The 24,881-nt window shown below is 39.1% G+C and overlaps 2 protein-coding genes across 3 annotated transcripts in view; one reads left to right on the top strand and one right to left on the bottom strand.

Annotated features, from left to right (window-relative positions):
* Positions 1-3,152, top strand: part of rnf5 (ring finger protein 5) — a 15,105-nt gene extending 11,953 nt beyond the window's left edge. Inside the window, 2 exon segments of the mRNA XM_040122465.1 lie at positions 698-815; positions 817-3,152. Coding sequence (XP_039978399.1) covers positions 698-815; positions 817-937 — 239 coding nt within the window. The 3' untranslated portion in view covers positions 938-3,152.
* A 1,106-nt stretch (positions 3,153-4,258) lies between these two features.
* Positions 4,259-23,952, bottom strand: slc44a4 (solute carrier family 44 member 4). Of its 2 annotated transcripts, XM_040121644.1 has the most exons (22): positions 23,667-23,950; positions 16,759-16,807; positions 16,453-16,526; positions 13,915-13,993; positions 13,695-13,794; positions 13,463-13,591; positions 13,197-13,257; positions 12,795-12,915; positions 11,974-12,057; positions 11,540-11,652; positions 11,086-11,208; positions 10,127-10,226; positions 9,742-9,834; positions 9,515-9,617; positions 8,955-9,214; positions 8,165-8,259; positions 7,899-8,002; positions 7,490-7,563; positions 7,083-7,153; positions 5,414-5,508; positions 5,239-5,323; positions 4,259-4,907 (listed from the first exon to the last, which is right to left on the bottom strand). In XM_040121644.1, exons 1-22 carry the CDS (start codon positions 23,704-23,706, stop codon positions 4,789-4,791), a joined length of 2,172 nt encoding a protein of 723 aa, XP_039977578.1. In that variant the 5' UTR covers positions 23,707-23,950; the 3' UTR covers positions 4,259-4,788. The 2 variants fall into 2 exon arrangements, 1 of the variants encoding a protein (XP_039977578.1); XR_005706688.1 differs by lacking the exons at positions 7,083-7,153; positions 7,490-7,563 and having other exon boundaries at positions 4,791-4,907; positions 23,667-23,952.
* Positions 23,953-24,881: the final 929 nt, after the last annotated feature.

The raw sequence follows: 24,881 nt of genomic DNA, 5'->3' as shown, positions 1-24,881 counted from the left end.
GTGTGTGTGTGTGTGTGTGTGTGTGTGTGTGTGTGTGTGTGTGTGTGTGTGTGTGTGTGTGTGTGTGTGTGTGTGTGTGTGTGTGTGTGTGTGTGTGTGTGTGTGTGTGTGTGTGTGTGTGTGTGTGTGTGTGTGTGTGTGTGTGTGTGTGTGTGTGTGTGTGTGTGTGTGTGTGTGTGTGTGTGTGTGTGTGTGTGTGTGTGTGTGTGTGTGTGTGTGTGTGTGTGTGTGTGTGTGTGTGTGTGTGTGTGTGTGTCATGAAGCAGATTCACAAAGCTCCAGCGTGAGCGCAAAATTTTAACTCAAGTTGAAACCTTTTCAACTCGTCTCAGTTTTAGCCGCTCTGGACAAATTCACATCTAATCATGCCCACGTGACTCTCTTCATTGACTTTGTATACAATTGTGCCATTTCGAAAAAATCGCCTCATGTTCTGTCTGAACTCACATTAAGGTTTCTGCTGCGTTTTTAGTCTTGAGGCTGTGTCTTATTGACGGGCCCTGTGTCTAGCTCTAGTTTTAGGACCTACAATACCAAGTTGACATTATACTTACATGGTGTCTATCATTTTAAGAAAAAAAAAAAAGTTTCATCAAATTTTATAAAGCAAAGTTATAGTTTACTTAGAATATATTTTATTTAAAAAGGAAGTGTCCCCTGCTGCACTCACCATCATTCAGAAATTGCTGGAAACTAGTAAAAACTACTTAACTCCAAGTGGGTGAGCATGTACAGAAAAGATCTAGATACCAAAATATTCCCAAAGGAGAGTTAACATCGAATTTTCACGTTGTGTCATCCTTCTTCTCTACCATCAGATCAATATGCAGGTGATCACCATGGCAACGGTAACCTCAACAACGGCAATAACAACTGGCAAGATTCCCTCTTCCTGTTTGTGGCCATTTTCTTCTTCTTCTGGCTGCTGAGTGTGTGATGGAGACTGGATGGGGTGAATGGATGAATGGATGGATGGATGGATAGATAGACGGATGAGCGCATCGCCGGGAGGGAGGAGCGCAAAAAAATAATAATACAAAAACAAAAAAACAAACAAAAAAAACCCTCACACAGCTCAAGCCACAGACACACACTCATGTTGCATTTCCTAGCAGGTACTAAGCTTGGGAGAGAGAGGAGCATTGTGTTTGATCCCAAAACAGGAAATACAGGAATTTGGTTTTCTCCTCCTCTTGGAAAAGGCAGATTCACTTGAGGATACTGAGCCCCACCCACCTGCTTCTTTTATTGTTTATGCAAGAAACACACTCTGAGAAGTATTGATGCTTGAATCCCCAAATAAGTCATGTTAGCCCTCCCTCTCTTCACACACCTGTAGATATACTCTCACAGAAAAATAAAGGCGGACACTAAAATTTAAGGGGTTCAGAGACAGTATTACGTGACCAGAGTGAGCTACGGATAATTTTTTTTTGATTTGTTTTGTGTTTTGTTTTTTGTGCGTGGATCGAGCGCTGCAGAAGGGCGGTGGGTGGAGGATAATTCCGGGCAGTGACTAATTCTGCTTCGGGTTTGCATCCTTCTTTAGAGAGTCAGTAGTTCATTCCTAAAACAGAGAGAGGCCCGTCGTGGAAAGCTGAAGTTAAAACAGGGACAGGAGGGAGTGGTATGAGATAAAACAGTAGTTGCTGTAGCAGCTATCACTTACTCTAAAAGGCCAAAGAGTAGCGGATCAGTCACATACGACGTCAGGGGTGAAAAACGTCATTGAATTGTTCCTGTTTACAGTTTCCTCATTAAATGAACAAGTACTCTTAGAATTTACGACCTGCTCTTAAAAACAGACTGACAGAAAAAAATAGCACAGATGGATGCATTTTTATATAAATTTGTCTTAAAAACTGCCATTGCACTGTGAAGTCATTTGTATATAGAGTTGTCCTACAGGTTGGAGTGTGTGCTGGTGTTGAACCACTTGTTGCTCCTTTTCGCACAAAACTGTACAAACATGGATAGGCGTACGATCAAGGGCCAGTTTGGGAGATTTAACTTCAGAGAGTAAAAAGCAATCAAACTGACGCACAGTTAGGTGATGACGCCAAATTGCCGAGAGAGAGAAAAGCTCTGGCTAGTAAAGCAGTTCGACGAGATGTTACGCAATTCAGTATGTCATGACAGCAAGAAGAGTAAATGCTGCGTAACCAGTGGGAAGAATCCATTCAATTAGTCATGGAGGGGAAAAGGTCAGCAAACAGCTGCCGCAGTGTGATTATAAAGTTTAAAACACACGTCTCTCTGTCACAGTTGATTTGTTTAGTTTTTCCCAACTGTATGTCTCTGTGTGTCTGAGTAAGTATGTATACGTTATATATTTGTATATATGAATATTGTAAATGCTGTTTTTACGTGTTTCTGACTGGATGACCAGCCATAGAGAGCGAGAGAGGACGCGATGCGCGAGTAGGCCTCAAGATGCTTTTTGTTAAGTAAGAAACCACCTGGTTCCTGGTTTTCATAACGCCCGTGTTCTATTTTCAAAAAAACCTTGCAGCCCAAGTGAATAACTGCTCTCTCATAAAGTTGAATAAATGTCACGAGCAAAAAAATGTTTGTCCTTCCCTGTCAATGTGATTTGATGTGAGGATATGTATGAATCAGCTCATCTGTTCTCTTGTAACTGGCACAGGGCACATCAAAAAGCAGTTGAGTCATTTAAAACTAAAGTAACATACATTCATCTTAGTATGTGACAACTGTGAAGCAAAAAGACCAAAAAAAAAAAAAAAAAGTTCAGATTCAGCTTTTTCTTGGGAAATTATCAATGGGGAAATTACATCACTTGAGGCAGTTTATCAGATTTTACACAGAAACGGTGGAGTTCTCCTTTAACCTTTGTAAAACTGGATGTAATGAATCGGGTCTTTGGCACTTCCACATTCACACCAGGTTGAGAGATGAAACTCAAGGTCCTCTGTGGGATGGACAGGATGGCTGCAGGGGGCTCATCATTTCTTGCATACCTGTCTGCTCAAGCTACACTTTGTATTATGAGGCTTATGTGACACTAAAACAAAGTGATGGAAGACATGATTTGGGAGTCTTGACAGACTAAACCTGGAGACGTAAAAAAACAAAAAAACAAAAAAAACAAACAAATGGTCTAAGAGATTAAAACTTGATTAAAACTTTGACTTATTTTTGTGTCGTCATTATCTACATTTTGATATTAAAAAGGACTTGATCAGACTATTAAGCATTCATGAAATGCTTAATACTCTGATTCCAGCTTCTTCTCAAACGGAGAATCAGCTGTTCTTTGTTTTATGTGGCAATAAACTGAAAGTCTTTGGGTTTTTGACTGTTTGACAAAGCGAGACATTTGAAGACGTCAGAAAGCTCTGAGAAACTGACATTTCTTCACTTTTCAGATTTATCTATTACGAAAATTAGCAGATTAATTGATCATGAAAATAATCCCTACATGCAGCCCTGGCGATCATAGGTAAAAGATCTGAGTACGTCTTTCACCGAAGTATTAGTAGCAATACCACTGTGTATTAATACTTTTACAAGTAAAAGTCCTGCTCTAGAAAAAATAAAAGTACAAAAGTATAACACATAATTTATGTGTTGATTATATTTGTATTATTGATCTGAACCTGCAAAGTAACTAGTTATCAAATAAATGTAGTAGAGTAAAAAGTAGGATATTTGCTTCTGAACTGTAGTGGAGTAGAAGTATAAACTAGCAATGGTCTCAAAATTGCACTTCAGTACAGTACTTGAGTAAATGTACGTAGTTACTTACCAACTTAGTTCCACCACTGCTAGTGGTTATACCAGACTTATAGCTACGTTGGTAAAAAAATATATTAGAAAACAATTTTTAGTCCACCGCTGAGGACAAACGGGACGGTTAGGGCATGCCCACAGTCCCCACAAATAGCTCCACACGTTACCACGTGTAAACATCAACTCCAGTGTGTTGCTTTGTTATTGGTTTACATGTAAGTCAGTGAGCCAACAGTGGCTTCTGCACAACAGCCCGAGCACGTCATAAGATCACCAAACATGCCATTTAACTGTGGAGTCCTCAGTCAGGCTAACCTCACAGCAGAAACAGAAGTTTCTCAGGTTAACAGCCAGAGAAATTTCGGTCGAAATACAGTGTCTCTGACTAACTATGGCATTTGATCTTCAGCTCAGATGTGCAGTGCAAAGATTAGAAAAGGACGTCATGTGCAGTCATATTTACAGCTTTATTACATTATTTTCAGTATGATCAATAAAACTGTGGTCAAAAATGTTTGTATTTATAAAACAACCTTTTTACAAATAAGTAAAAATGTATAATGCGTAAGAACATTATTTTTCATTTGTGAAGAAATAAGATTAAGAGTCCTTCATAAAAGGAGGAAGCCTAAATCTGTAAAGCTGTTTATCTGGATTAAATGATGCATGACAAATCAATTTAAAATGCCCACAGCGCTGTGAACACCCGCTGTATGAACAGAAACAAATAGTTTAAAATAATGAGACAAATCAAGAATTATTTAGAAATATGTAATGTAGGATAACTTGCAACACAAAATTACATATTAACTGTATTCACATGCCTAGTCCTTCCTCATGTACACTCCATTACTACATATACACATATACAATAAAAAAAATAATTAAAAAGTGCAAAATCAGCAAATCAGTTCTGGTAAACATAGAAGAAGATGGAGCGTTAACAAGTTAAAAGTTGTAGTAAATAGCAAAGATATCCTGAAAATCTCTGACAGTGTTAAAGTAGTTTCATGAGGTAAAGAGGGAAAAGGATCTTCAGTCCCTCCCTTTACCTTTCTTCTGTGCCTTGTTGGATTTGTTGAGGATTTTCATGAGGTTTTTGGACATAAAGTACGGCTTCTGTAGAGATCCATCATTGCGCTCCAAGTCCTCCACTGTGACAATACAACATGTTAAGTGATGAAACGCACCATGTGTTTTTTTTCTGTGTGCCTTGTAGTATTATTTAAAAAAAAAAAAAAAAAAAATCCAAGCGAAGTTTTTTTTTAGCTTCTTAGCATATTAAAATGATAAAAAGATCATTTGAACGTTTCTAAATCTTTTCCCTTCAAAAATAAAAATTTCCCATGTTGGCAGCAGTTATCAGTCTACAGTGACTGTTTTACTGTAAATTATATTTTATTTTACTCAGTATTTCTGTGTAAATGCAACATGTGAATGTTCAGGCTTTAATGAACACTCAGTAAACTGTCAACATCTACTCACAGAAGCAGAGGAAGAGTGTGTCGACACACATGTTGTACACACTGAAGAATCCATGAGCTATGAGGTAGCTACCAAACACCACGGTCTACGAGAAAACCGAACAAGGAAAAACAAAGATATGATTCAGGACAAATTTCAGTTAGACCATTGAATCCGAAAGCGATTTTTGACTTACAATGATTGGCATCCAGTAGTAGTTGAGGGTTTCAGAGCGGAAGGTGCTGCCTGGTAGCAGAATTCGTCCAGAGAAGAAAAAGAAGGACAATACGCCTGGAGAAAAGATTGAAATTACAGTGTCTCTTGCGTTTTCTGATGCATTAAAGTAAATGCTTATCGAGCTTCTCTGTATTAAGAAAACAACTTTTTTTTCTCTTGTATTAAAATTGTTAATATTTTTGATTATTAAGAGTTCTCACTCTTGCACTGTAGCATTTAAACCATGATGAACTGGGGCTACAAACCCAGTGTGGACATAATCAGTGATGATAATGTCAGTAAAGTACATTTTTTTTGAAAAAGAGAGAGAGAGTGGACTTTAGATTGTCTTGAAATGTGAGGGAATGTTACCACAGATTTGGATTTTATTTAACTTTCTGTAAGTGCTATGTGAGGGCAACTGAACTTGCTTGAAATTCTTGAGGACGTTTGGCCTCTCATCCGAAAGGCTTCTTCAGTTCTGACTGACTAGTGGGGAGTTCCAGGTATTTATCCTCTGGTGAGATAAGCAACAGTTGAGAGTCATTGAGGTCACATGAGTCGTTGACCCTCCCGGTCATCATATGAGTTGCTGAGGTCGCATGAGTCCCTTTTATTGCAGTTTTCTTCTCTGCCTGTTCTGCCTCTTTTTGTGGTTTTGACGAAGGCCCAGTTGGGATAACCACAAGTTCCAAGTGCTTCCTTGGTGTGTTTATCTTCCTTCTCTTTCCCCTCTGACCTTGTGGGAACATTCTGAGCCCGATGGTGTAGGGTTCTGATCACCCCCAGTTTTTGCCCCAGTGCTGAGAGTCCAACGGTAGGTATTGATCTGTGTGTGTGGGGGTTTCCGGTGTAATTCGATGTTGAGGCTTCTGTCGTTAGCCTAGCCTTTTTGGACTGTGCGGTGCACATCGAGAGCAACAGAGGCCTCAACAATGCAGTATGACCACATGATGGCAGGGTGGCTCAAAGACTGACTTGTCACCCTAATGACCCTCAAGGTGTTAGCACCCATCCAAACCTTGACCCATGTGATCCTGACGACTCATATGATGACCGGGAGGGGTCAACGACTCATGTGACCGCAATGACTCACAACTGTTGCTGATCTCACCAGAGGATAAATACCTGGAACTCCCCACTAGTCAGAACTGAAGAAGCCTTTCGGATGAGAGGCCAAACGTCCTCAAGAATTTCAAGTAAGTTCAGTTGCCCTTACAGAATACCATGACCTGGATGACTGAGAATCTTCACAGAGGTTTGATTTAACCTGTTCCAAAAAGGGTTCGCAAAGTATAGATGCTCTTTCAGCTATAATCTAATTAAAGATGAAAGTTTTAAAAAACATTTACACCTTTTACGCTCTGATATTTGCAGCGCATTCATAGAAAAGTCAAATTTAAAGATGGTGAATATCATCACATACTGTCTGTCTGCATCCAACACAACAAAGTGTTTATGGCCACACTAGCTAACATTTGCTAATTAGCAGTAAACACAAAGTCCAGCTGAGGCTGATAAATTGGTATTGTCGTTTCAAATGGGTCTATTGACCAAACCCAGCTGTAGGTTTACAGCATGCTCTGTGGTTAACTAGTCTTGAAACCACCGTCCTCTTTAATTTTCCAATGTCCTGCTGTGGTCCTTACCCACTCCTCCGACCACCAGGAGCTTCCCAAAGAACAACAGCAAGTCTGTCACTTTATCGAGCACCACGACCCTGAAGGGACACACAGCCAGAGTCAGAGGAACTGACACTATTCACTGAGTCTCTCAAACACATGCAAATACACTGTAGGCATTTTATTAGGAACACCTAGCTATAACTACAGCAGTCTAATACAACAGTCCTGCAATAAATCAACACCTCTTTAAAAAAGTTTCAACACAAACAGAACATTATAACCTCCATGAAGGTAGGATTTATTGCAGGTCTGAATTACACTGCTTTAGTTTTAGCTCGGTGTACCTAATAAACTGATAACAGAGCGTATATATTATGAGCAGGTCATTACACAGACTCATTTAGCATAGGAAGCATGACTTCAGCACAGACCTTATTACATTTCTCATGAGCAGCTTGAAAGCATTTTTGGCTGAGACGCAGAAGTTTTTCCCATAAATGGCAATCTGCCAAGGAAAGAAAAAATCATATGGACTCAGGAAAATGCAATGGTCTACATGAGACAAGTAATATACATAATATACAGTTTTATAATAGTAACATTGTATTAATTACTAATGGTTGTAAAATCATGTGTCTTCCAGTAAAATTATTGTTACATTTTGTTATGCTGTGTAAGTTTTTATTGGAGAGTAGAGAAAGTCATACTATAGAGGAGCATGTTTCCCCTTTGTAATCGTGCTTTAGAGGTGTAGGACCATCGTTACTCCCACTACAATAAAAATAACAAACATTAAAATAGGAGGAGCCAAAAACTGAATAATAATATCATTGTGCTCACCATGATGTAAGCGTTCCTGTTGATGAACTTGATGAATTTCTCCAGACACCATAAGCAGCACTTCATGCAGCACAATATGAAACGTGCAAATGGATTCTGCGCCGCTAGAGGACAAGAAGCCAAGTCAAGTATAAGGATCCTGTTATGTACTTGACACCGTTTGACTTCCAACACTGTCTCATCTTAAAAAGACTTGTTTTAACATGTGAGTAACCTGCACACCTGAAATACTGAGATCAAGTTAAAATGGGGAATGTCAGCCTTACATCTTGTTTTGTGGTCAATGTACTCCAGAAGGATCCTCACTACCTGCACCAGGGTCAGGATCAAAGCACCAAATGCCAAGGAGCCCACATGGTACCTGAAATGTAAAAAATTTAAAGCTCTCATTGGTTATATGAGAATGTAACTTACAGGAGAATAAAGGGATAAAACATTATGTTGATTCTGCAACTGTTTTTGATAAGGAACCACATAGATTTCATGGCGACTGATCATGCTATCACAACGCAGAATTCGTCTTAATTTTAGTAATTTACACAAAATTGTGCCACCGTGAATAGTGAACCTAAAGCTCATTTTACAAATCTAATGAAGGAACCCATTCCATATCAGTGTTGAAGCTAAGCAGCTACACTGTATTGTTTGGCTACTGAGGTCTGTTATGTATAGGTCTAATGTGCCCTCTAGCAAAAGGAGAGGGAACTGCAGCCAACATGTCTCATGTTTTAACCTATACTGGAACAATCAAAGAGATTATGACTCTTAGGGAAAACATTTAAATGGCTATAGGTTGTAAGAGACCGACACTACGTTCAGTGTCACAGACAGCTTTGTGGCAAATCATCCAAGAAGCAAAAATCACTACAGACCACTCATGTAGTTTATCAGAGCACTTTAGATTCTCTGTGTTAACCTACTGTGGGACATACTATAATCATGTCATTAGGAGAATTGTACGAAACAGATCTGGAAATGGCATTCACTGTTTGAGACTCTGACACATTTATTGCTGCAGGAATTGCAACCGATATGACAGCAGCTTGTATAACCTACCTGAGTGAGCGTATAAAGCTGCTACACACAGGTAACAAGGGGATATCATCTGGTTTGGTGAAGGCCCAGTAGTACGAGGCAAAGGCCCCAGCCAGCGTACACTGCCCCAGGGCGATGACAAAGTTGGCACACCAGAGAAAAGCCACCACGTTGTAGATCTGCAGATTGAAGATGTTTCTCTGGAAGAGACCCTCGTCGTTGTACTTGATAAAGATGCAGCTGGCTGAGGGGCATCCTGGGTAATCTGATGAGGTGAAGTTCTGAAGAGGAGGAGATGGAAAAATGAATGAGTGGAGAACAAGAAAGAGAAAGGTGATAGTGGACGAGATGATATGATGTATCTACAGTATTACTTTCATCCTACTCATCCCTTCTAGGCTAGGGTGACTGGACAGTCACGCCTAGGTTTTGACGGTTATTAATTCAGCTTTTCACAAGAGGAAAATCTGCACATTACTAAATTATAGTTGACAGCAAAGTCTCTCTACTGGCTAAATTCAACAGAAGGTACTTTAGGTCATAGTTATCATCCACTTTAGCCTCACATTCTGCCCACTCACCTGAGGGTCACAGTTCACGGTGCCATTGATACTCTTACAGTCGCTCATCGTGGAGTTGAGAGCCACCACTCTGTAGACTGGGCCTCCTGAAGTGGCCAAATATCTACGGACGTTAGTTTAAGAGAAGAGCTGATACCCTGGACTATAGAAGTGGTTGAGTAGTGTGTTGTTAACAGTCTGCATGCAAATGTATACACACACATGCTGTACGTGAAATTAAAGGATACAGAGCAGTGGCGCCCCAGTAAGCAACACACACTAGCAGGAGGACAAAGGTGACCAGAGGGTACAGCAGAGCAGACATCATGCGACTGATTGCCCTGTGAAATATGAACGCAAACATCATGAGGTTATGCCTAGGCCAAATGGCATCTTCAAGCAAAGATTGGTACATTCATGACATTAACACTTGGTTTTCAAGAAATGGCAATGTTGATTATTATTATTATTATTGTTAATTCTTCTTAATATAAATAAACAAACCTAAGAAATCCTTAAATTCATTCCCTATAGGGATTACGGATATCTAAAGTTAACAGACTTAGCTTAACATTAGGTTAATTAGAAAAAAAACCTTGTGGACAGTGATTTTATTTTAATATCATAACTCACTTGCTGGACTCCTGGATGAGGGCGATGGCTATGAGGATTCTGGTCCGCAGGAAGAGGACGGTCAGGAGGATGATCGCCTCCGCCACAGATATGATTATCACTAAGGAGGAGAAGAGGAGGAGGGGGAGAGGAGAGTGTAAAAAAGAAGGGAAAGGGGCTCCAGAGGCTCTCATGCGTCTCCCTATGCCATATATAACCACTACACACCATACTCACACACCCTGATCACTACACACTTGCACATGCACTCTGTCTATGTCAACCGTGCAGACAAACACTACTCCATACAACAACAACAACGACTACTACTACTACACTCTGGTATTAAGCCTTACTCTGGAAACATTACATATTCAGGATCTTTGTTCTATTTCATTTTTTTCTGCTCCCCTAAGCATGACTAAAAAAAGGGGAACTCAAAAACAGAAGCTGCAGTATGAGCTACATAAAAAGTTGCAGCAGCCGCAACCCTTTAATCAGGGTCATCTGTTATCGGAGGCATTTTACAATGTAATTAATTCAGTGGTGTTGTAAACCTTACATGCAACTCGTGCATATACCAACATTGGTTTTATTCCATTTATTTTTAGATATGGATGTTTTAACTCATGGCTTTTTAACACATTTTTTAATTATGTCTTCACTGGTTATTTCCATTTTATATCTCTCATTTCCCATGTACTGATATTTTCCTGTAGTAAACGATACTTGGTCAAAACATCACATACAGTCTATCTAACCAATGGAGCTGTAATTTCTAGTATACAGATATATTTTTCTTTTACATTGTATTGATTTTTCTATCCAATAGCTGACCTAATAGGTGTTTGATGTGCGTACAACAAAAATGCCACTAAGCCACCAGGTAACTCAAAATGGAAGACTGAGAAATGTTTTGTGATGCTATAATAGCAGATGGGTATGTCAAATTGCATCGAAAGTATTTTAATCAAACTCACAGAATGCCAGCCAGGTCTCCTGGACTTGCAGGTAAACCTTGAAGTCGGTGGTGAAACCAATGTCGGTGATGGTAGCAGAGATTTTCTTGTAGTTATCATACTCCCAGTAGCAGTGCCATATCCCTGCAAGAGAAACACTCCAACAACTCAGAGGCTACTAGGAACATGTGTTTTTGCCCCCCCCAAAAAAACACTTAATACCCCTTAATTGAAACCGAGACATAAAACTAACTTTTGAGCTTGATATCCATCTGTTAATAAGCCAATTTGAACAAAGGACTAGCAACATTTTCCTATATCAGAGGACTAAATCTTATCGAGTCCATACGATTGCACCTGCAGACTTTTTTCCACACGTTCAACTGAATTTCCAAGCTTAAAAAAATCTATTTTGATGGTGGCAAATCTGTTTGGGTGGGCCACCCAAACAGACTTTTCCAGTTGAGACATTTACCATATGCCCCAGCACCCAGGACTCCTATGATGAGCACCCACACCATGACTGGAGCAGTGAATCTCAGCAGCAACAGGAACAGCATACTGACCACCATGGCTATAATCAGACCACTGAGAGGGAAACGGTGGACAGGAGGGGCAGGGACACGTGATGATGAAAACACAAAAGCAGAGGATAAAAAAAATTAGGCTAAATATAAAACCAGAGCTAAAAGTTTAACAAAGGATAAAGAGATTATAAGGGATTAAGGCGTCAGGGAAAAGTTAAAAAAAGAGCATAGTAACCTGTGACCTAGAAAAATGTTGTCACTACATAATGATATAACCAATAGCTCAACCCTGCATTATTTTCAACACAATCTCAGATTAATTTCTATCCATATGTTTGCCAGTAGGTGGCAGTGTGAGGTGTAGTTCTGCAAAGCAACTCACACGAGTATCCATGGCCATGACGACGCAAAATCCTCAAAGATTCGGACACCGATGTCTCTGGCATTGAAGCCATTCACTATGTCCCTGATGAGAGACAAACAAAAGCCGAGCTGTGTTGGAGACAGTTCTCGTTTCAAACAGTAGAAGTGAAAAGCAAAGGGTGGATAAAAGAAATGCAGTGAAGAAACAAGGAAAAGAACTTAGAAGTATGTTTATAAAACTAACCCACAAAGATAAAAGCTTCAATGCATTAAAACGAAGCCTGCTGGAAGTTACTAAAAATAATGTAGTGGTAAAGAAAAGATGAGTCAAATACCATATTCAATACATGATCATCATACTGTAAACAGCAACAACTATAGGAACTTGGGTGTTTTTAAAAAACAATTTTCTCTCCACTACATCTCTATTGACACAAATAAAACAAGACAGCCCCAAAAGATGGACATAACCCCAGACACTCAGCGCACAGAGAGAGAGAGAGAGAGGAGTTTTTTTCTGCAGATTGCAAGGAGTTTACTCATCAGTGCTATAACACTGCAACTCTGAAGAGAGTGTTTCTCACTGCATCTCAGGCCAGTGTGTTTAACTGAGTTATACACAGCAAGAAGCGCAACTCCAACCAGCACTACACTAGAGGTCAACATAAAAACTCACGAGGCCACCGACCTTGTGCTGGTGATGAAGAGGAGAAAGAAACAGGGTTAATAAAGTGTGTGTGTGTGTGTGTGTGTGTGTGTGAGAGTGACGGCAAAAGTCATGAGTAATTTCTTTTCTTTTTCAATCAGCACACGATGAGGTCCGAATCCATTGTATCTTACCCAGTGCCCTCCTTGATGAGGCTGACAGTTTCATTGACTGAGGAGGGTAAACCTGGAACATTGGCAAAGTCTGAAGGGATCCTCCCCAGTGCTGCGATGTCGGGCAAACATCTTCCCAGCACTAACAGTAGAGAAATTAATCACATTCAAATCAGCTTCAAATGGATCAAATTAAAAGGTATCACTAGTTCTCTAATTTACTTTGCATCACAAGCCATCCTCCACTGAATATACATGTAAATAAACAAAAAGGGGCAGTGTAGTTCCTGTTCCTGTTAAGCAGCAGTTAAACCCACAGTAATATTAAACAAGAAGCTGCATGAAACTCATAACCAGATTTTACTACAGGTAAACAAAAATGAAAATGAATACAATTTAGTGTGTTTGAGCGGTTCCACTCACCAGAGGTCATAGGCATGTGGAAGAAAGGACACAGCTCCCTGTCCACAATTTCTTTAACACTCTAAAAAAGAGGTTAAATTATAGCGGTTAAAAACCCAAAAAAACCATGTGAGTGGAAAAAGTACCGGGTTACTTTTACCGACTGAAATGCAGACCAACTGCTGCCAATTTCAAAAACAAACATTTTTCTTTACCAAAAGAAATCAAAAAAGATGTAGCTTTAGGCACTTTTTGAGACACATAAATGGCAGCAGAATGGGACTTACCAGTTTAGTATTTGCCAGGTCTATAGATGGCACACAGAGGCTTTGATTGAACACATCTGCTGGCTTTACATTTGGATGATATGACTGTATCCAGGCCCAGAACGTAGAAGGACAGTCTTCCACGCACACCTTTGGGTAGTGAAAGAAAGATGATCATTTCTGTCACACCGGGAAAAGTAGATTGTTCAGTATCATTAAAAAAACAAAAAAAGATAAAATCCGCCGCCTCTACCTGTGTGGTTGGACACTGAAAACCATTAAGAGCAGTTGCCATAACATTAACAGATGTGGCACATTTGAGGATGTCAAAGTAGAACACACTGGGTCTGTCTCTGAAAGAGGGAAGACAGAAAGAAAGAGTTTCAATCAGATACATGCATATTTATTATATCTAATACATGTAAAAATAAATAAATAAATAGTATGAAAAGGCATGACAGAGATTAAATTACTTATTTGGTCCAATGCCACAGAACCATCCAGTTGAGTTTCTCGGATAAAGAACGTGCCTAGGATCACCATAGAGCCAAGCTGATAGGAAAACATCAAACACATTAAAACAGAGATAAGAAGAGCAGAATAAAAGCCAATGACGTAAAAGATCATGACAAATTAGGCACGCTCTAGTATGTCCTTTCTGTGAGTCCCTTCTGTTTGGCACTGACAGACTACTGCATGAGGGCATGTTTTTACTTAACACAAATACTGCACTTTTATTGTATTTGTTTGCGAGGTATGTGAAAGAGAGTTTATGATGATCTCAAATGTGCAGAGACACTTTCAAATCTAAATGAAAAACTCAGTTACACTGTTCTCCTGTGGGGAACCTATTACTGCACTGTAGCTGCTCTATTATTATTTTTGTTTACTAGTATTTTATTTTATTTTTATTTTATTTTAGCTATGATACCACTGCAAATATTTATATTATACTGCAGCAGCATGTTAACCAAAAATGTAATCAGTCTAATATTCATATTGGGTCGCAAATTACCTTTTTTTTTTTTTTTTTTTTTTTTTTTTAAAAGGCCTGTCAAAATAAAGTATGCGATGAAAACATCTGTAGTGGCAATACAGCTAAAACTTATTCAGATTACATAATTTTGTGTAATACTGGCAATTCACTACATCTCGGTCCAACCACAAGGGGAAACAAAAAGTCTCTCTGATTGGAGGCACCTTTACGTTTATGACATCTCACTTTTTTCTATGTAGTTTGGTTAGTATACACTTATTGTAATTTGTACAATTTGTAAATTGTAAAGTGTCTGCCAAATGAATTGAATATAGTGCACAATGTATTTTATTGTACTACTAATGTATTGTTTCTTGATTTTAGCCACTTTATTTAGGACATGCTCAGCCGCTGACACACATGAGGTGACTGCATTACCTATCAGGCCTCTCTGTTGACTCTAGATAAGAGCGTTGAGTGTTGGAATTAGAATTTATGACAGGGCAATAAAGAGTTCATAGGAAAATCACCTGCTTGTACACAATACACAGTAACAGAGGCTTAATTCAATTAAAGACAAAAATCATGAAACTTTTATGGAACCTGCAATCTACTCAACATGTAAAATTTAAGTCTTTACATATTGAATAAACAGATGCGGAGAAAGGGAGGTGAGAAAAAATGCTAGTTAAAGTTAAAGTTATAGCTTTGTTTTAACTCTGACCCAACTATCGGGGTTTTTTTTGCACTGAACAAAAATTGTAAAACAATAACTGCACTGAATGATTTCAATGGCAAGCTGAAGTTGCGTGTGTAAGGTATAATCAAATAGTGGAGATTTGCTACAAAAGGATTGGATATAACATACAAACAATTAAACTGAAGGATTTGAGGTAGTGACTGACAAGCACCCAGTGGGGGGTTCGAGCAAGCCATAGTGTAAGGTCAAAGAAACGCACAAACCATCAATGTCTGTGGTTTTAATGGAGCAACCTGATTGTGAAACTCTAACAGTTGTGAGAGCTCGGCTACTTTGCTGGTTAGGATCTGGAGAACATAACAGGGCACTAAAATCCCTTCTGCTACTATAGTGTTGTTCTGATCATCTGCTGAGACTTTATGTAAAGGTTTTGGTAAATGTGAGATTTCTAGAGGTCTTCCTTGTGAGGAATCTGGTGAGGTAATCTGCCTTTCACTGTGATGTTCTAGGATGAAGCAGCCAGGCTGGACGGAACCTGTTATATTAAAAAGGCATAATGCACCATCTTGGGAAATAAGCTTAATCACTTTCTTGCCAAGAGTTAGATAAGAAGATTGATATCACTCTCATTTCTGTACAGTAAATATGAAGCTAAAACCACAGGCTGGTTATCTTAGCTTAGCTTGAAGACTTGAATCTGAAGGGAACAGCCCTCTCATTCATTTGAATGCAGCCGCTCCAGCGGCACAGTGGGGGTGCCAACGCAGAAGGCTCTACCAATAAAGCACAAGGTTTTTCCGGCAAAAAAGTTGAAACAGGCTCAACTTTCACTACAGCACAACGCAACATCATCTGTCAAGGAGCTGCACTGGCCAATGCATGCAAGAGCACATTCCTCGTAGATTACTCCGTAACTCGAATCTTCTATTTCTACTGTTCACCTTGCAATTGTTGTAACAAAAGATAAAGTAGTTGCTGACTTCCTGGACTGTATTTAATTGTCTCACTGGTACCTTAAACAACAAACCCCCAACCAATTCAGCTCCCTGGCCCTGTTTTCAGTCCAAAACCAGTTGACTGGTATTGATCCTGTCATCTAACTCTTAGCAAGAAAGCAACTAATTGTATTTCCCTAAATGCTGAACTTTCCCTTTCCAGAGGGAAAGAGAGAGTAGAGTAATGCAAAAGTGAAAGAAGAAAAACATAAAAACAAGTTGCAGATGTAATGAACAAATAACAAGGACCCAGAGACTAGAAGGTGGAAAACAATAACTGATCCTGGTATCACTGAGACAGATTCAAAGGCCTGTGTTGGTGCTGTCAGGTTACTCTCACCTAAAATCCCAACTGCTATGTAGCCGAGGATGACTGCCATAAACAGGATACAGCAAATTATATCAGTGCACCCTCTGATGAAGAAAAACAGAGAAGGCAACAGGTGTAAGTGAGCTGGCTGAGCTTTGCATTGAAGTTTACCTTGGGGGTGACAAATGTGATTCCGTCAGTCAACAGAAACTCAGCAAACACAACGACCCACACAGTACTCAGAAACCCCACAGCTAGACTGAGGATTTCGGAGATTAAAAGGAGACCAGCCGGCGGGCTCCACCAACTAGCCATTAGCCAATGAGGCAGATTCACCTTTTCTTTATGGGTCCATTGAAGGTCGGGTCAAACTGGGAAGGTTCTCCTGGGGGGAAAAAAAAAAAAAAAAAAAAAAAATGTATTCAGTCTCATAAATGACTTTTAATCTCGTCCATACAATGACCTTTACCGATTAGTGGTGCGTCATAAAAACATTAATCAGAAACTTCCTTCTTGTGTTTTCAGACAGATTATCAAGGACACATTAGTTTATCACTTGGCTTTGTAAAGGCACTTGTCCTGCAATTACACCTCAAGGAAATGCCCCACTGATTAAATCTGTGCATGTGTACTGTTTTTATGTACATGCAGAAATATGGGGAAAGTGTTTTGCTTACAAAACAGACTGTTTTAGGGAAAGAAAACTTTTGACCAGTGCTTCCTTTAAACATGGGTGATTCAGGGAATCTTATATTTTTATGGGTTGGCTGCTCATGGGAGCTTTACAATGTAATTACTATGACAGATGTGACTTCATTACAAAAAAGAAACTGTTGTTTCCTGGAACAGAGAGAAAGACTGCCAGCAAGAACAAACAGTGGAATCCAGCAGGTGTCTTTTATCTCACACAACAAGCTGCTTCCATACCATCTAAAGAGGAGTTAGTTCATGTTACTTAAAGCTATTTTATGTGAAGTCACAGTGAAGAGGGTAAGGAGAAAAGGATGCAAGTTGAGGCGCGGCATTAAACGAGTGACTCAGAGTTATTTGAATGAAATTTGAATTCAAAGTATGACTTTCAGAGGAGGAGGGAGAGTCGCAGACATTTAATCTTTTTAATTGGAAAATGGGCAATCTGACAACTTGTTTGAGGAGATCCCAGCCGAAAACATTCCTATACTGAGAATCAGATCTGTTAGGCTCAATTACCCTCCACTGCATTATCCTGGCAGACAGGAAAAAAAACAAAAAAAAACAATAGCATGCTTAGAGTGTCATCCTGATATGACATCAATCAAACAATTTTTAGGATCTGTAATCCACATCGACATGAGTTTTGATGAACATCTCTTGTTCCTGTGGAGTTTGGTTTGAATACGCTTATTGTAAGTCACTGTGAACACAAGCGCCTGTCAAATGAACGTACTGTAAAAATCTAAAGGTGCTAAATTCCTTGACTATTACCACTGCTTCTCATACTTATTTAGTATAATATTTTGATAAATCAAGAATAAATCCACTCCTTAATGTATCAACAATGGCAGTAGATTTCTAGGTGTAACTGCTCTAAATGCACATTAGGTAACTAATGCCTCCAATGAAGGAAATAGCTAACTTTTTAGGACACACTCAGCTGCAGACACGAATGAGGCATCGAAGGTTAAAAATACCATAAATAACAACAAAAGGGGAATTTGCTTCTTTTTTTTTTTTTTGCTCTAACACTTACAGTATTTGTTAGAAAACTAATAGTGGTAAAAGGTTATGAAGAAGAGTCTGAACGGCCTAATGGCTCTTCAGTACGACACGAAGAGAAGCCTGCAGGTGTTCCTTTCCTGTAGTTTTTTGTCAGACCTGCAAATACTAACATGCCCCGTTGATTTGATTGGTCCACAGGGATGTACATTTACCCAGGCAGCTCACAAATAAAATTCATTTCTCGTTGAAGTTAGAGCAAAATCTCTACTGGCTGTCACTTGAACAGGAGTAAATGGAGACTGTGTCAACACTACCAACAGAATCTTACATCAGGACCTCTGAGTAGGATGCAAATCTTCAAACAGGATGCAGTTAGTCACATCTACATGATATTCATTCCACCCTAAGATTGGCACAGTCCCAGATTCAGTCTGGTATCACACATTCTCTCTCTTTTAGGCAGTTTAAGAGAATATTAGAAACGGTTTTCATGGAGGAGTGGTACAGTAAAAGCAAAAGAAATGTGATAATAAAATGGTAAATGTAGCAACCAAAGAGTGGAGTGGATGTGATCTCTTCTTTCTATATAATAATATGAAACAGTAATATCTGATATGGATCATATGTAAATAATACGTGTGAATGTCAACGGACAGCCGCACGAGGAGACAGGAATTTGAATAAAACGGACCACCCATCAGTTTCCACGTCAACGTCTCTGTGCTCACCAGCTGTTTCCCAAGCCTTCATTTGTGGAATACTGAGGAAAATCACTTGTGCTGCGATATAAAAAAATTCTCGGCCAAGGAACCTGTTCATCGGCCTCATGTAATGCTGCCGGTGTCAGATTTCACCTCAGCTAGGATACTGCTGTGTGTTTGGAGTAAATTACCACACGGAAAATGGCTCACTGGGACTCTGTGCAACACACATTAAGGACATTTCTGTTTTTATGCCCTCGTAAAAAGCTGAAGAAATGCTTTAAACCTTCAAACCTTGATCCCTAGACAGACTGGCTGCAGCACATGTTTTAACTTGGATTTGCAAAAACAATTGGACATTTGTGACAATAAGTGAAAACATTTATCAAAGAAACAGGTCACAATATTGTACAGATTGTGCGGTTTATGGGCAAACTTCACCCATCTCTATATGTCTGTAAAAAGAAATTATTATCCCAAAAGAAAAGAAAGAAATAAGAAGAGTCAGACTTACAAAGTAAGGAAAAATATGAGGGTACGGTGCGCATTAATTTAATGTGTGATCAATTGGATTCATGAAACTGTTTTGTGACTCCTGACTGCATTTATGTTGAAACATGTTGCTGTGGATTTTCTTCTGCCTTCATTAGTTCTTCAACAGATGGTATCAAACATTCACTTCTAGGTTCGTAGGAACCAAATCAAAGACAGAGGAGGACAGGAAGTTTAATACTGAATCACAGTTATATTCTTCGGATAACAGAGAGTACACGTTCAAGTCTGATATGCAAAGGGCCCGCGGAAACCAAAATCTCTTCTGAGACATGTTCTTTTAACCCTCTCACCCCATGCTCCTTCCAAGGAATGCAAGCTACATAGGCTGGTTTAATCCTGTTAAATATGTCAAATATTGCTGAGTCACCACTACAGCGGTAGCTAGGAAAACACCTGCAAACTGATGCAATGGCATACCTGTCTCTACTATCCCTGCCTAAGCTTGAAAGATAACGGATTTGCTTCCTCTGCAGGTCTAGATGATCTTTCTCTTCTCCACCCCTCTGTGCACACTTATGATTAAATGTACCATTTCTATCTAACTATAAAGTAACATGTTTTATTGAATACATATCAGACCAAATATTCATTACATGAGCATCACAGTTTCCTTGAACAATGTCAATAACCATGACAGCAGCAGAAAGGATTTCTGATAAATATTCTTATAAATATTCAAAGACTAACTTGGAGAGTAGTGGTGCAACTAATGATTGTTTTCATTATCCATCGACTATAATTATTCATCATTTAGCGATTAAATGTCAGAAAATAGGGAAATATAATTTCCCAGAGCCCGAGATCACATCGTTTTGTTGGACCAAAAGCCCAAAAACCTGAAGATTTAGTTTATTTGCACATATGACAGAAAAAAAACCCATCAACTCCTCACATTTGATAAGCAAGAACCTGTGAGAATTTAGTAGGTTTTTTTTTGACTACTGATGGATAATTGTTGACAGCTAATCATTCACCAAATACTGAATTAAATTTCTGTTGAACAACTAATCAATTAATTGTTTCAGCTCTAATTAGAGTGTCTGTTCATTTATTCAGTAAGGTGTGCACCAGTTTTCATCCTCATGTAAACATTTTACAGATTGAATATTGTGTTTCTGTTTGATGAACTGTTTAGAAAAACAGCTGTACAGCATTTTAAAATGAAAGTTAACTGGTTCTCCTGCTTTATACATTAGCTATATTAACCAGCCAAAAATCTGACTTCTCCCCTGTTGCCTCAAGCAGCTTTAACACATTTTCTGGTCAATGATTTGCAGCTACAACCTCACTTATTTCCCATACTAAGTGACTACACATACTCAACAGGAATTGACAGTGCGTTTGAAATGTGTAACTGCTCCAAACAAGAACAAAACCAGAAATATTTTACAATAAAATGATTGAACTTCATTGGGCAACGATAAGCAGTTCGAAACCTCTCACTATGGCAATGAATCAGGAAGCCTCGTCACCATTCAAAAGGATTTCTACTTCCTCATGAAGGCTGGCACAACAGTACAGAGGTAGCAGGAAGCTGGTTCCCAATCAGAAAACATGGCGATGCGTTTAAGGATAACATGAATTTACTTACAAAGGCTTTATTGAGAACAGAGGTACAGTTGCCACAGTTTGGTAAACTCTCAGCTGCGACGTGAAATCCAATTGGATATTTACTTCCAGGGAGGATGTGTGTGCTGTAGCTCTGCAAAACCTCCCAGACTGTCAATAGACTTGTGACTCCATAAATACATCAAATACCACAGAGAGTAAACAGGGATGCAGAAAACAGAGGTCTGCTGCACACGTGACAAAAGATCTTCACAGTTTGGTCTGTAATGTTTCAGCATCAACAGCGACAATCGTCACAGAATTTCTCTTTTTAAAATCTCTGTTCCACATGATACTGTCGTTCTCTTTCACAGTGGAAAGCTCGAAATAAGCAGTAGTCTGCCCACATCGCAACACCAGCCATTCAAGGATTCTGCCAGGGCTGCAGAGGCAAGCCAATTTAGAGCTGATTAGTTCATTGACAGAATATTTATCTGCAACTATTTTGATAATCAAATAATCATTTAAGTAATTGTAATAAGTATTGAGTAATTTTCAAGCAAAAAGAAGTGAGGATTCCCTGCTGGTTTTATGTGATTGTAAAATTAATGCCTTTCGCTTTTGGGCTGCTGTTTGGACACAATCATTTCAAGATGACATCTTGTGATGGGAATTTTTCACCATTTTCCTACATTTTAGAGACCAAACAATTAATAGGGAAAATAATTGGAGGATAAATAAATTAAAGCTGAAACATTAAATTGATTAGTTGATGACAGAAAATTAATAAGAAGCTACTTTAGTAATTGTTTAATCAAATAGGTAATTTCTTAAAACAAAAATATTAAAAATGCTCAGCCTCCAGATTCACAATTGTCCATATTTTCTGGGTTTTTTTTACTCTTTAGTGAAAGTAAACTTACTGTCTTTGGGTACCGGGCAAAAGAGACACTTGAAGACATGAACTGCAACTCTGGGAAACTGTGATGGACATTTTTCACTTTAATGAGGCATATTACTAAATACTAAAATCGATTAATCAAGAAAATAACTGGCTGATTAACTCATATTGAAAATAATCGTTAGTTGCAACTAACAATTATTTTCATTATCAATTAATCTGTCAGTTATTTTCTCAATTAATCAGTCAATAATATGTCAAAAAACTGTGGAAAAATGTCCATCCCAGTTTCTCAAAGCCCAAGGTGACGTTTTCAAATGTTTTGCTTTGTCTGATTAACCCAAACATATTGAGTTTACTATTATAGAAAACTACGTAAACCTGAAATACTAAACACCTGAGAAGCTGCAACCAAAACAAAATTTACATAGTTTGTTGAAAAATGACTCAAAACGATTGCTCAACTGCCAAAATAGTTCAAAGTGAACGTTTGTCATCTTCTGCCACAGTCAAGGTCTTGTGGGATGTTATTCTAGATCAAATCAATCACGACATGCAGTTGCCCTGACCAATTAAACACTACAAAAGCTGTAAATGAATCAGATTTCTAACAGCACGGTTTCTATATAGCTAAAAGCAAAAAAAATGAATATCTAGCTTGATATCCCATCACTGGGAAGGACAACTTGACAGGTGAGTGTAAATGTCTAAAAACAGACGCAGCACGAGTGTCTACGGGATGGTCCTCGCGAAAGGCTGGCTGCCACCGCCACCCCACCTTTTTTCAGTGTATAATTATCTTAACCACGGCAAAGTGGTTCAGTTAAAGCAGTGGTTCCCGATTTTTCTGACTCGTCACCCCTCATCACAAGCTATGGTCCTGTTTGAGAGTGATTAATGAGTGATTTGTCCTTCTCGGATTTGTCTAACACTTTAAGTGAAAGGCCAGGGGAAAAAAAATTGATCTTGAGACCCTTTGCGGGGCCCCGATCCCCAGGTTGGAAACCACACATTTTAAAATATTTGTTTATTTCGAGCATTTCTTTCTTTTGTAGGTCAAGTGTCTTGGGTGTTATGACGCGTCAATAATTGTGACGACATTTGGTAACCAAGTTGTTTGTGAGCCATTAAACCATGTTTATTGATGGCAATGTTGGCACACAAAGTGACACGAGTAGACAAACCCACATTTGGATTTAGAGAAAGATTTCCGTGCTTCTTGATGGTACTATTTTAGCCATAAACTGTAACATTAACTACAGTATTTGGGTTTAAATATACAACTAAAAAAAAAACAGAGGGTGTAAACACCATAGATTTAAATATAAAACTAAAAAGAAACATGGTGTAAACATCATAGATTTAAATATAAAACTAAAAAAAAACATGGTGTAAACATCATAGATTTAAATATAAAACTAAAAAAAAACATGGTGTAAACATCATAGATTTAAATATACAACTAAAAAAAAAACATGGTATAAACACCATAGATTTAAATATACAACTAAAAAAAAAACAGATGGTGTAAACACCATAGATTTAAAAAGGCTGGTCACTACATATGATGAATTTAATAGACCTAGCCTAAGGTAACGAATCAGTTTCCTTGAACCTAATACCAGCCACGAAAAAAAGAAAACGTTAGCCGTGAAAAATAATCTCGTAAAAAATTACAAACTTGTCTCGGAACCCGAAATCTGGGGAGAACTCAGTATGAGACTCGGCAACTAAATATTACCAAAAGTAGTTAAGCCCGTGATTTGAAAGTTGGTTCGTTTGCTAGACATGACAGTGGGTCCTCCGGGCTAACTTAAGAGGCGACCAACGGTTCAACTCACCGAACTCGGAGTTCGCGTTTGTCTCCTGTTGTTTACCCATTGTCCGCCTTCACCTCCACCTTTTTTTTTTTTTTTTCCGTCCACTTCCAAGAGCACGGCCCCTTCCCCTCTTTCCCCTCCGGGAAACTCGGCACTTCACGAACAAACGCCTAAAAAAAAAAAAAAACCAAACCGCGTCCACGGTTACTAGGCGAGTGAATCCTTTTCTTTCCCGGCAGCGGTAACCGGGCAGTGACGACGTGGGCGCACCTGCGGAAGGATGCGCACCTGCGCCGTCCGTCAAAGGTCGCCTATTGAGAGGAGCAGTCACTCGTGATGCAACGATGTAAACGGCCACAAAACCCGCGGACGAAAGAGGGGGGGCATTTGCTCAACAGCGGCGGCGGAAGTGTTCAGACCCTGTTAGTAAAAGTAGCAATACCACCATTTAAAAAATAAAAATTAAAAATAATTCTTCTACAGTAAAAGTACCTGAGTATAACCAGCAGAATGTACTTAAAGTATAAAAAGTAGAAGTACTTTTTTGTTTTTTTTTCAGAATGGCCCCTTGAGAGGAGGTTCACAATTCACAAGTGCTTAAAACAAGACTAGGTCAAAACCTAGTTTATGGCTGGACCGCCCTGTATCTGCTTCGCCTCTATCCCACCCTCTGGGGCTCACATATACAGCAATTTATTACAGCCCGAATTCCCAATAAAGCTGCTCCCATTTAACGTGTTTTTCTGTTTCTGTTGTCAGACAAAACGGAACAAGTGCGAAATACTGACTGACACAAGGCCCATTAAACTACAAGTTAACCAGCAGCCACTTCCAAGCTGCTGCCCGGCGCTGCTAAAAGTGCTGATTTTATATCCGAGAGGGAAAAAAAAGAGGGGGACAAAATAAAATAAAATAAAATAAATCACCACACACATAAGTTCAGGACCACGGCTGTGCTGTGATTTCGGTTGTATTTACTTGTGAAACGGTCACTCAGAGAAAAAGTTAGAAGCTCATTTACATCTGTGTCACATGCCGTGCGGTCAGGTGGATGGGAACGTTTATGGGTTTGCGAACTGCCCTTAAGAGCCGCCCTCTGCTGATAATAGAATACAACAACACCAGCAGGTGACACTCTTGACGGTAGCCGCCTTGAATCTCACATCTCTCTCTCTCTCTCTCAAAACTGGAAAATCTAAGAAGTGTACATATCCACAGGAATGACATAGCATAGGG

The sequence above is a fragment of the Xiphias gladius genome, chromosome 24, assembly GCF_016859285.1.
Source record: "Xiphias gladius isolate SHS-SW01 ecotype Sanya breed wild chromosome 24, ASM1685928v1, whole genome shotgun sequence".
Taxonomy (NCBI): domain Eukaryota; kingdom Metazoa; phylum Chordata; class Actinopteri; order Istiophoriformes; family Xiphiidae; genus Xiphias; species Xiphias gladius.
Note: the sequence above shows the minus strand (reverse complement) of the source record. Positions and strands in the feature narration are given on the sequence as shown.

Coding starts and splice junctions, on each gene's coding strand:
- slc44a4 (XM_040121644.1), bottom strand. CDS start 23,706: ATGGGTAAACAACAGGAGACAAACGCGAACTCCGAGTTCG. Junction 13,592..13,694: donor TTCAGTGTCCAACCACACAG/GTAGAGGCGGCG, acceptor CACTACCCAAAG/GTGTGCGTGGAAGACTGTCC. Junction 13,258..13,462: donor ACCTGGCAAATACTAAACTG/GTAAGTCCCATT, acceptor CCTCTTTTTTAG/AGTGTTAAAGAAATTGTGGA.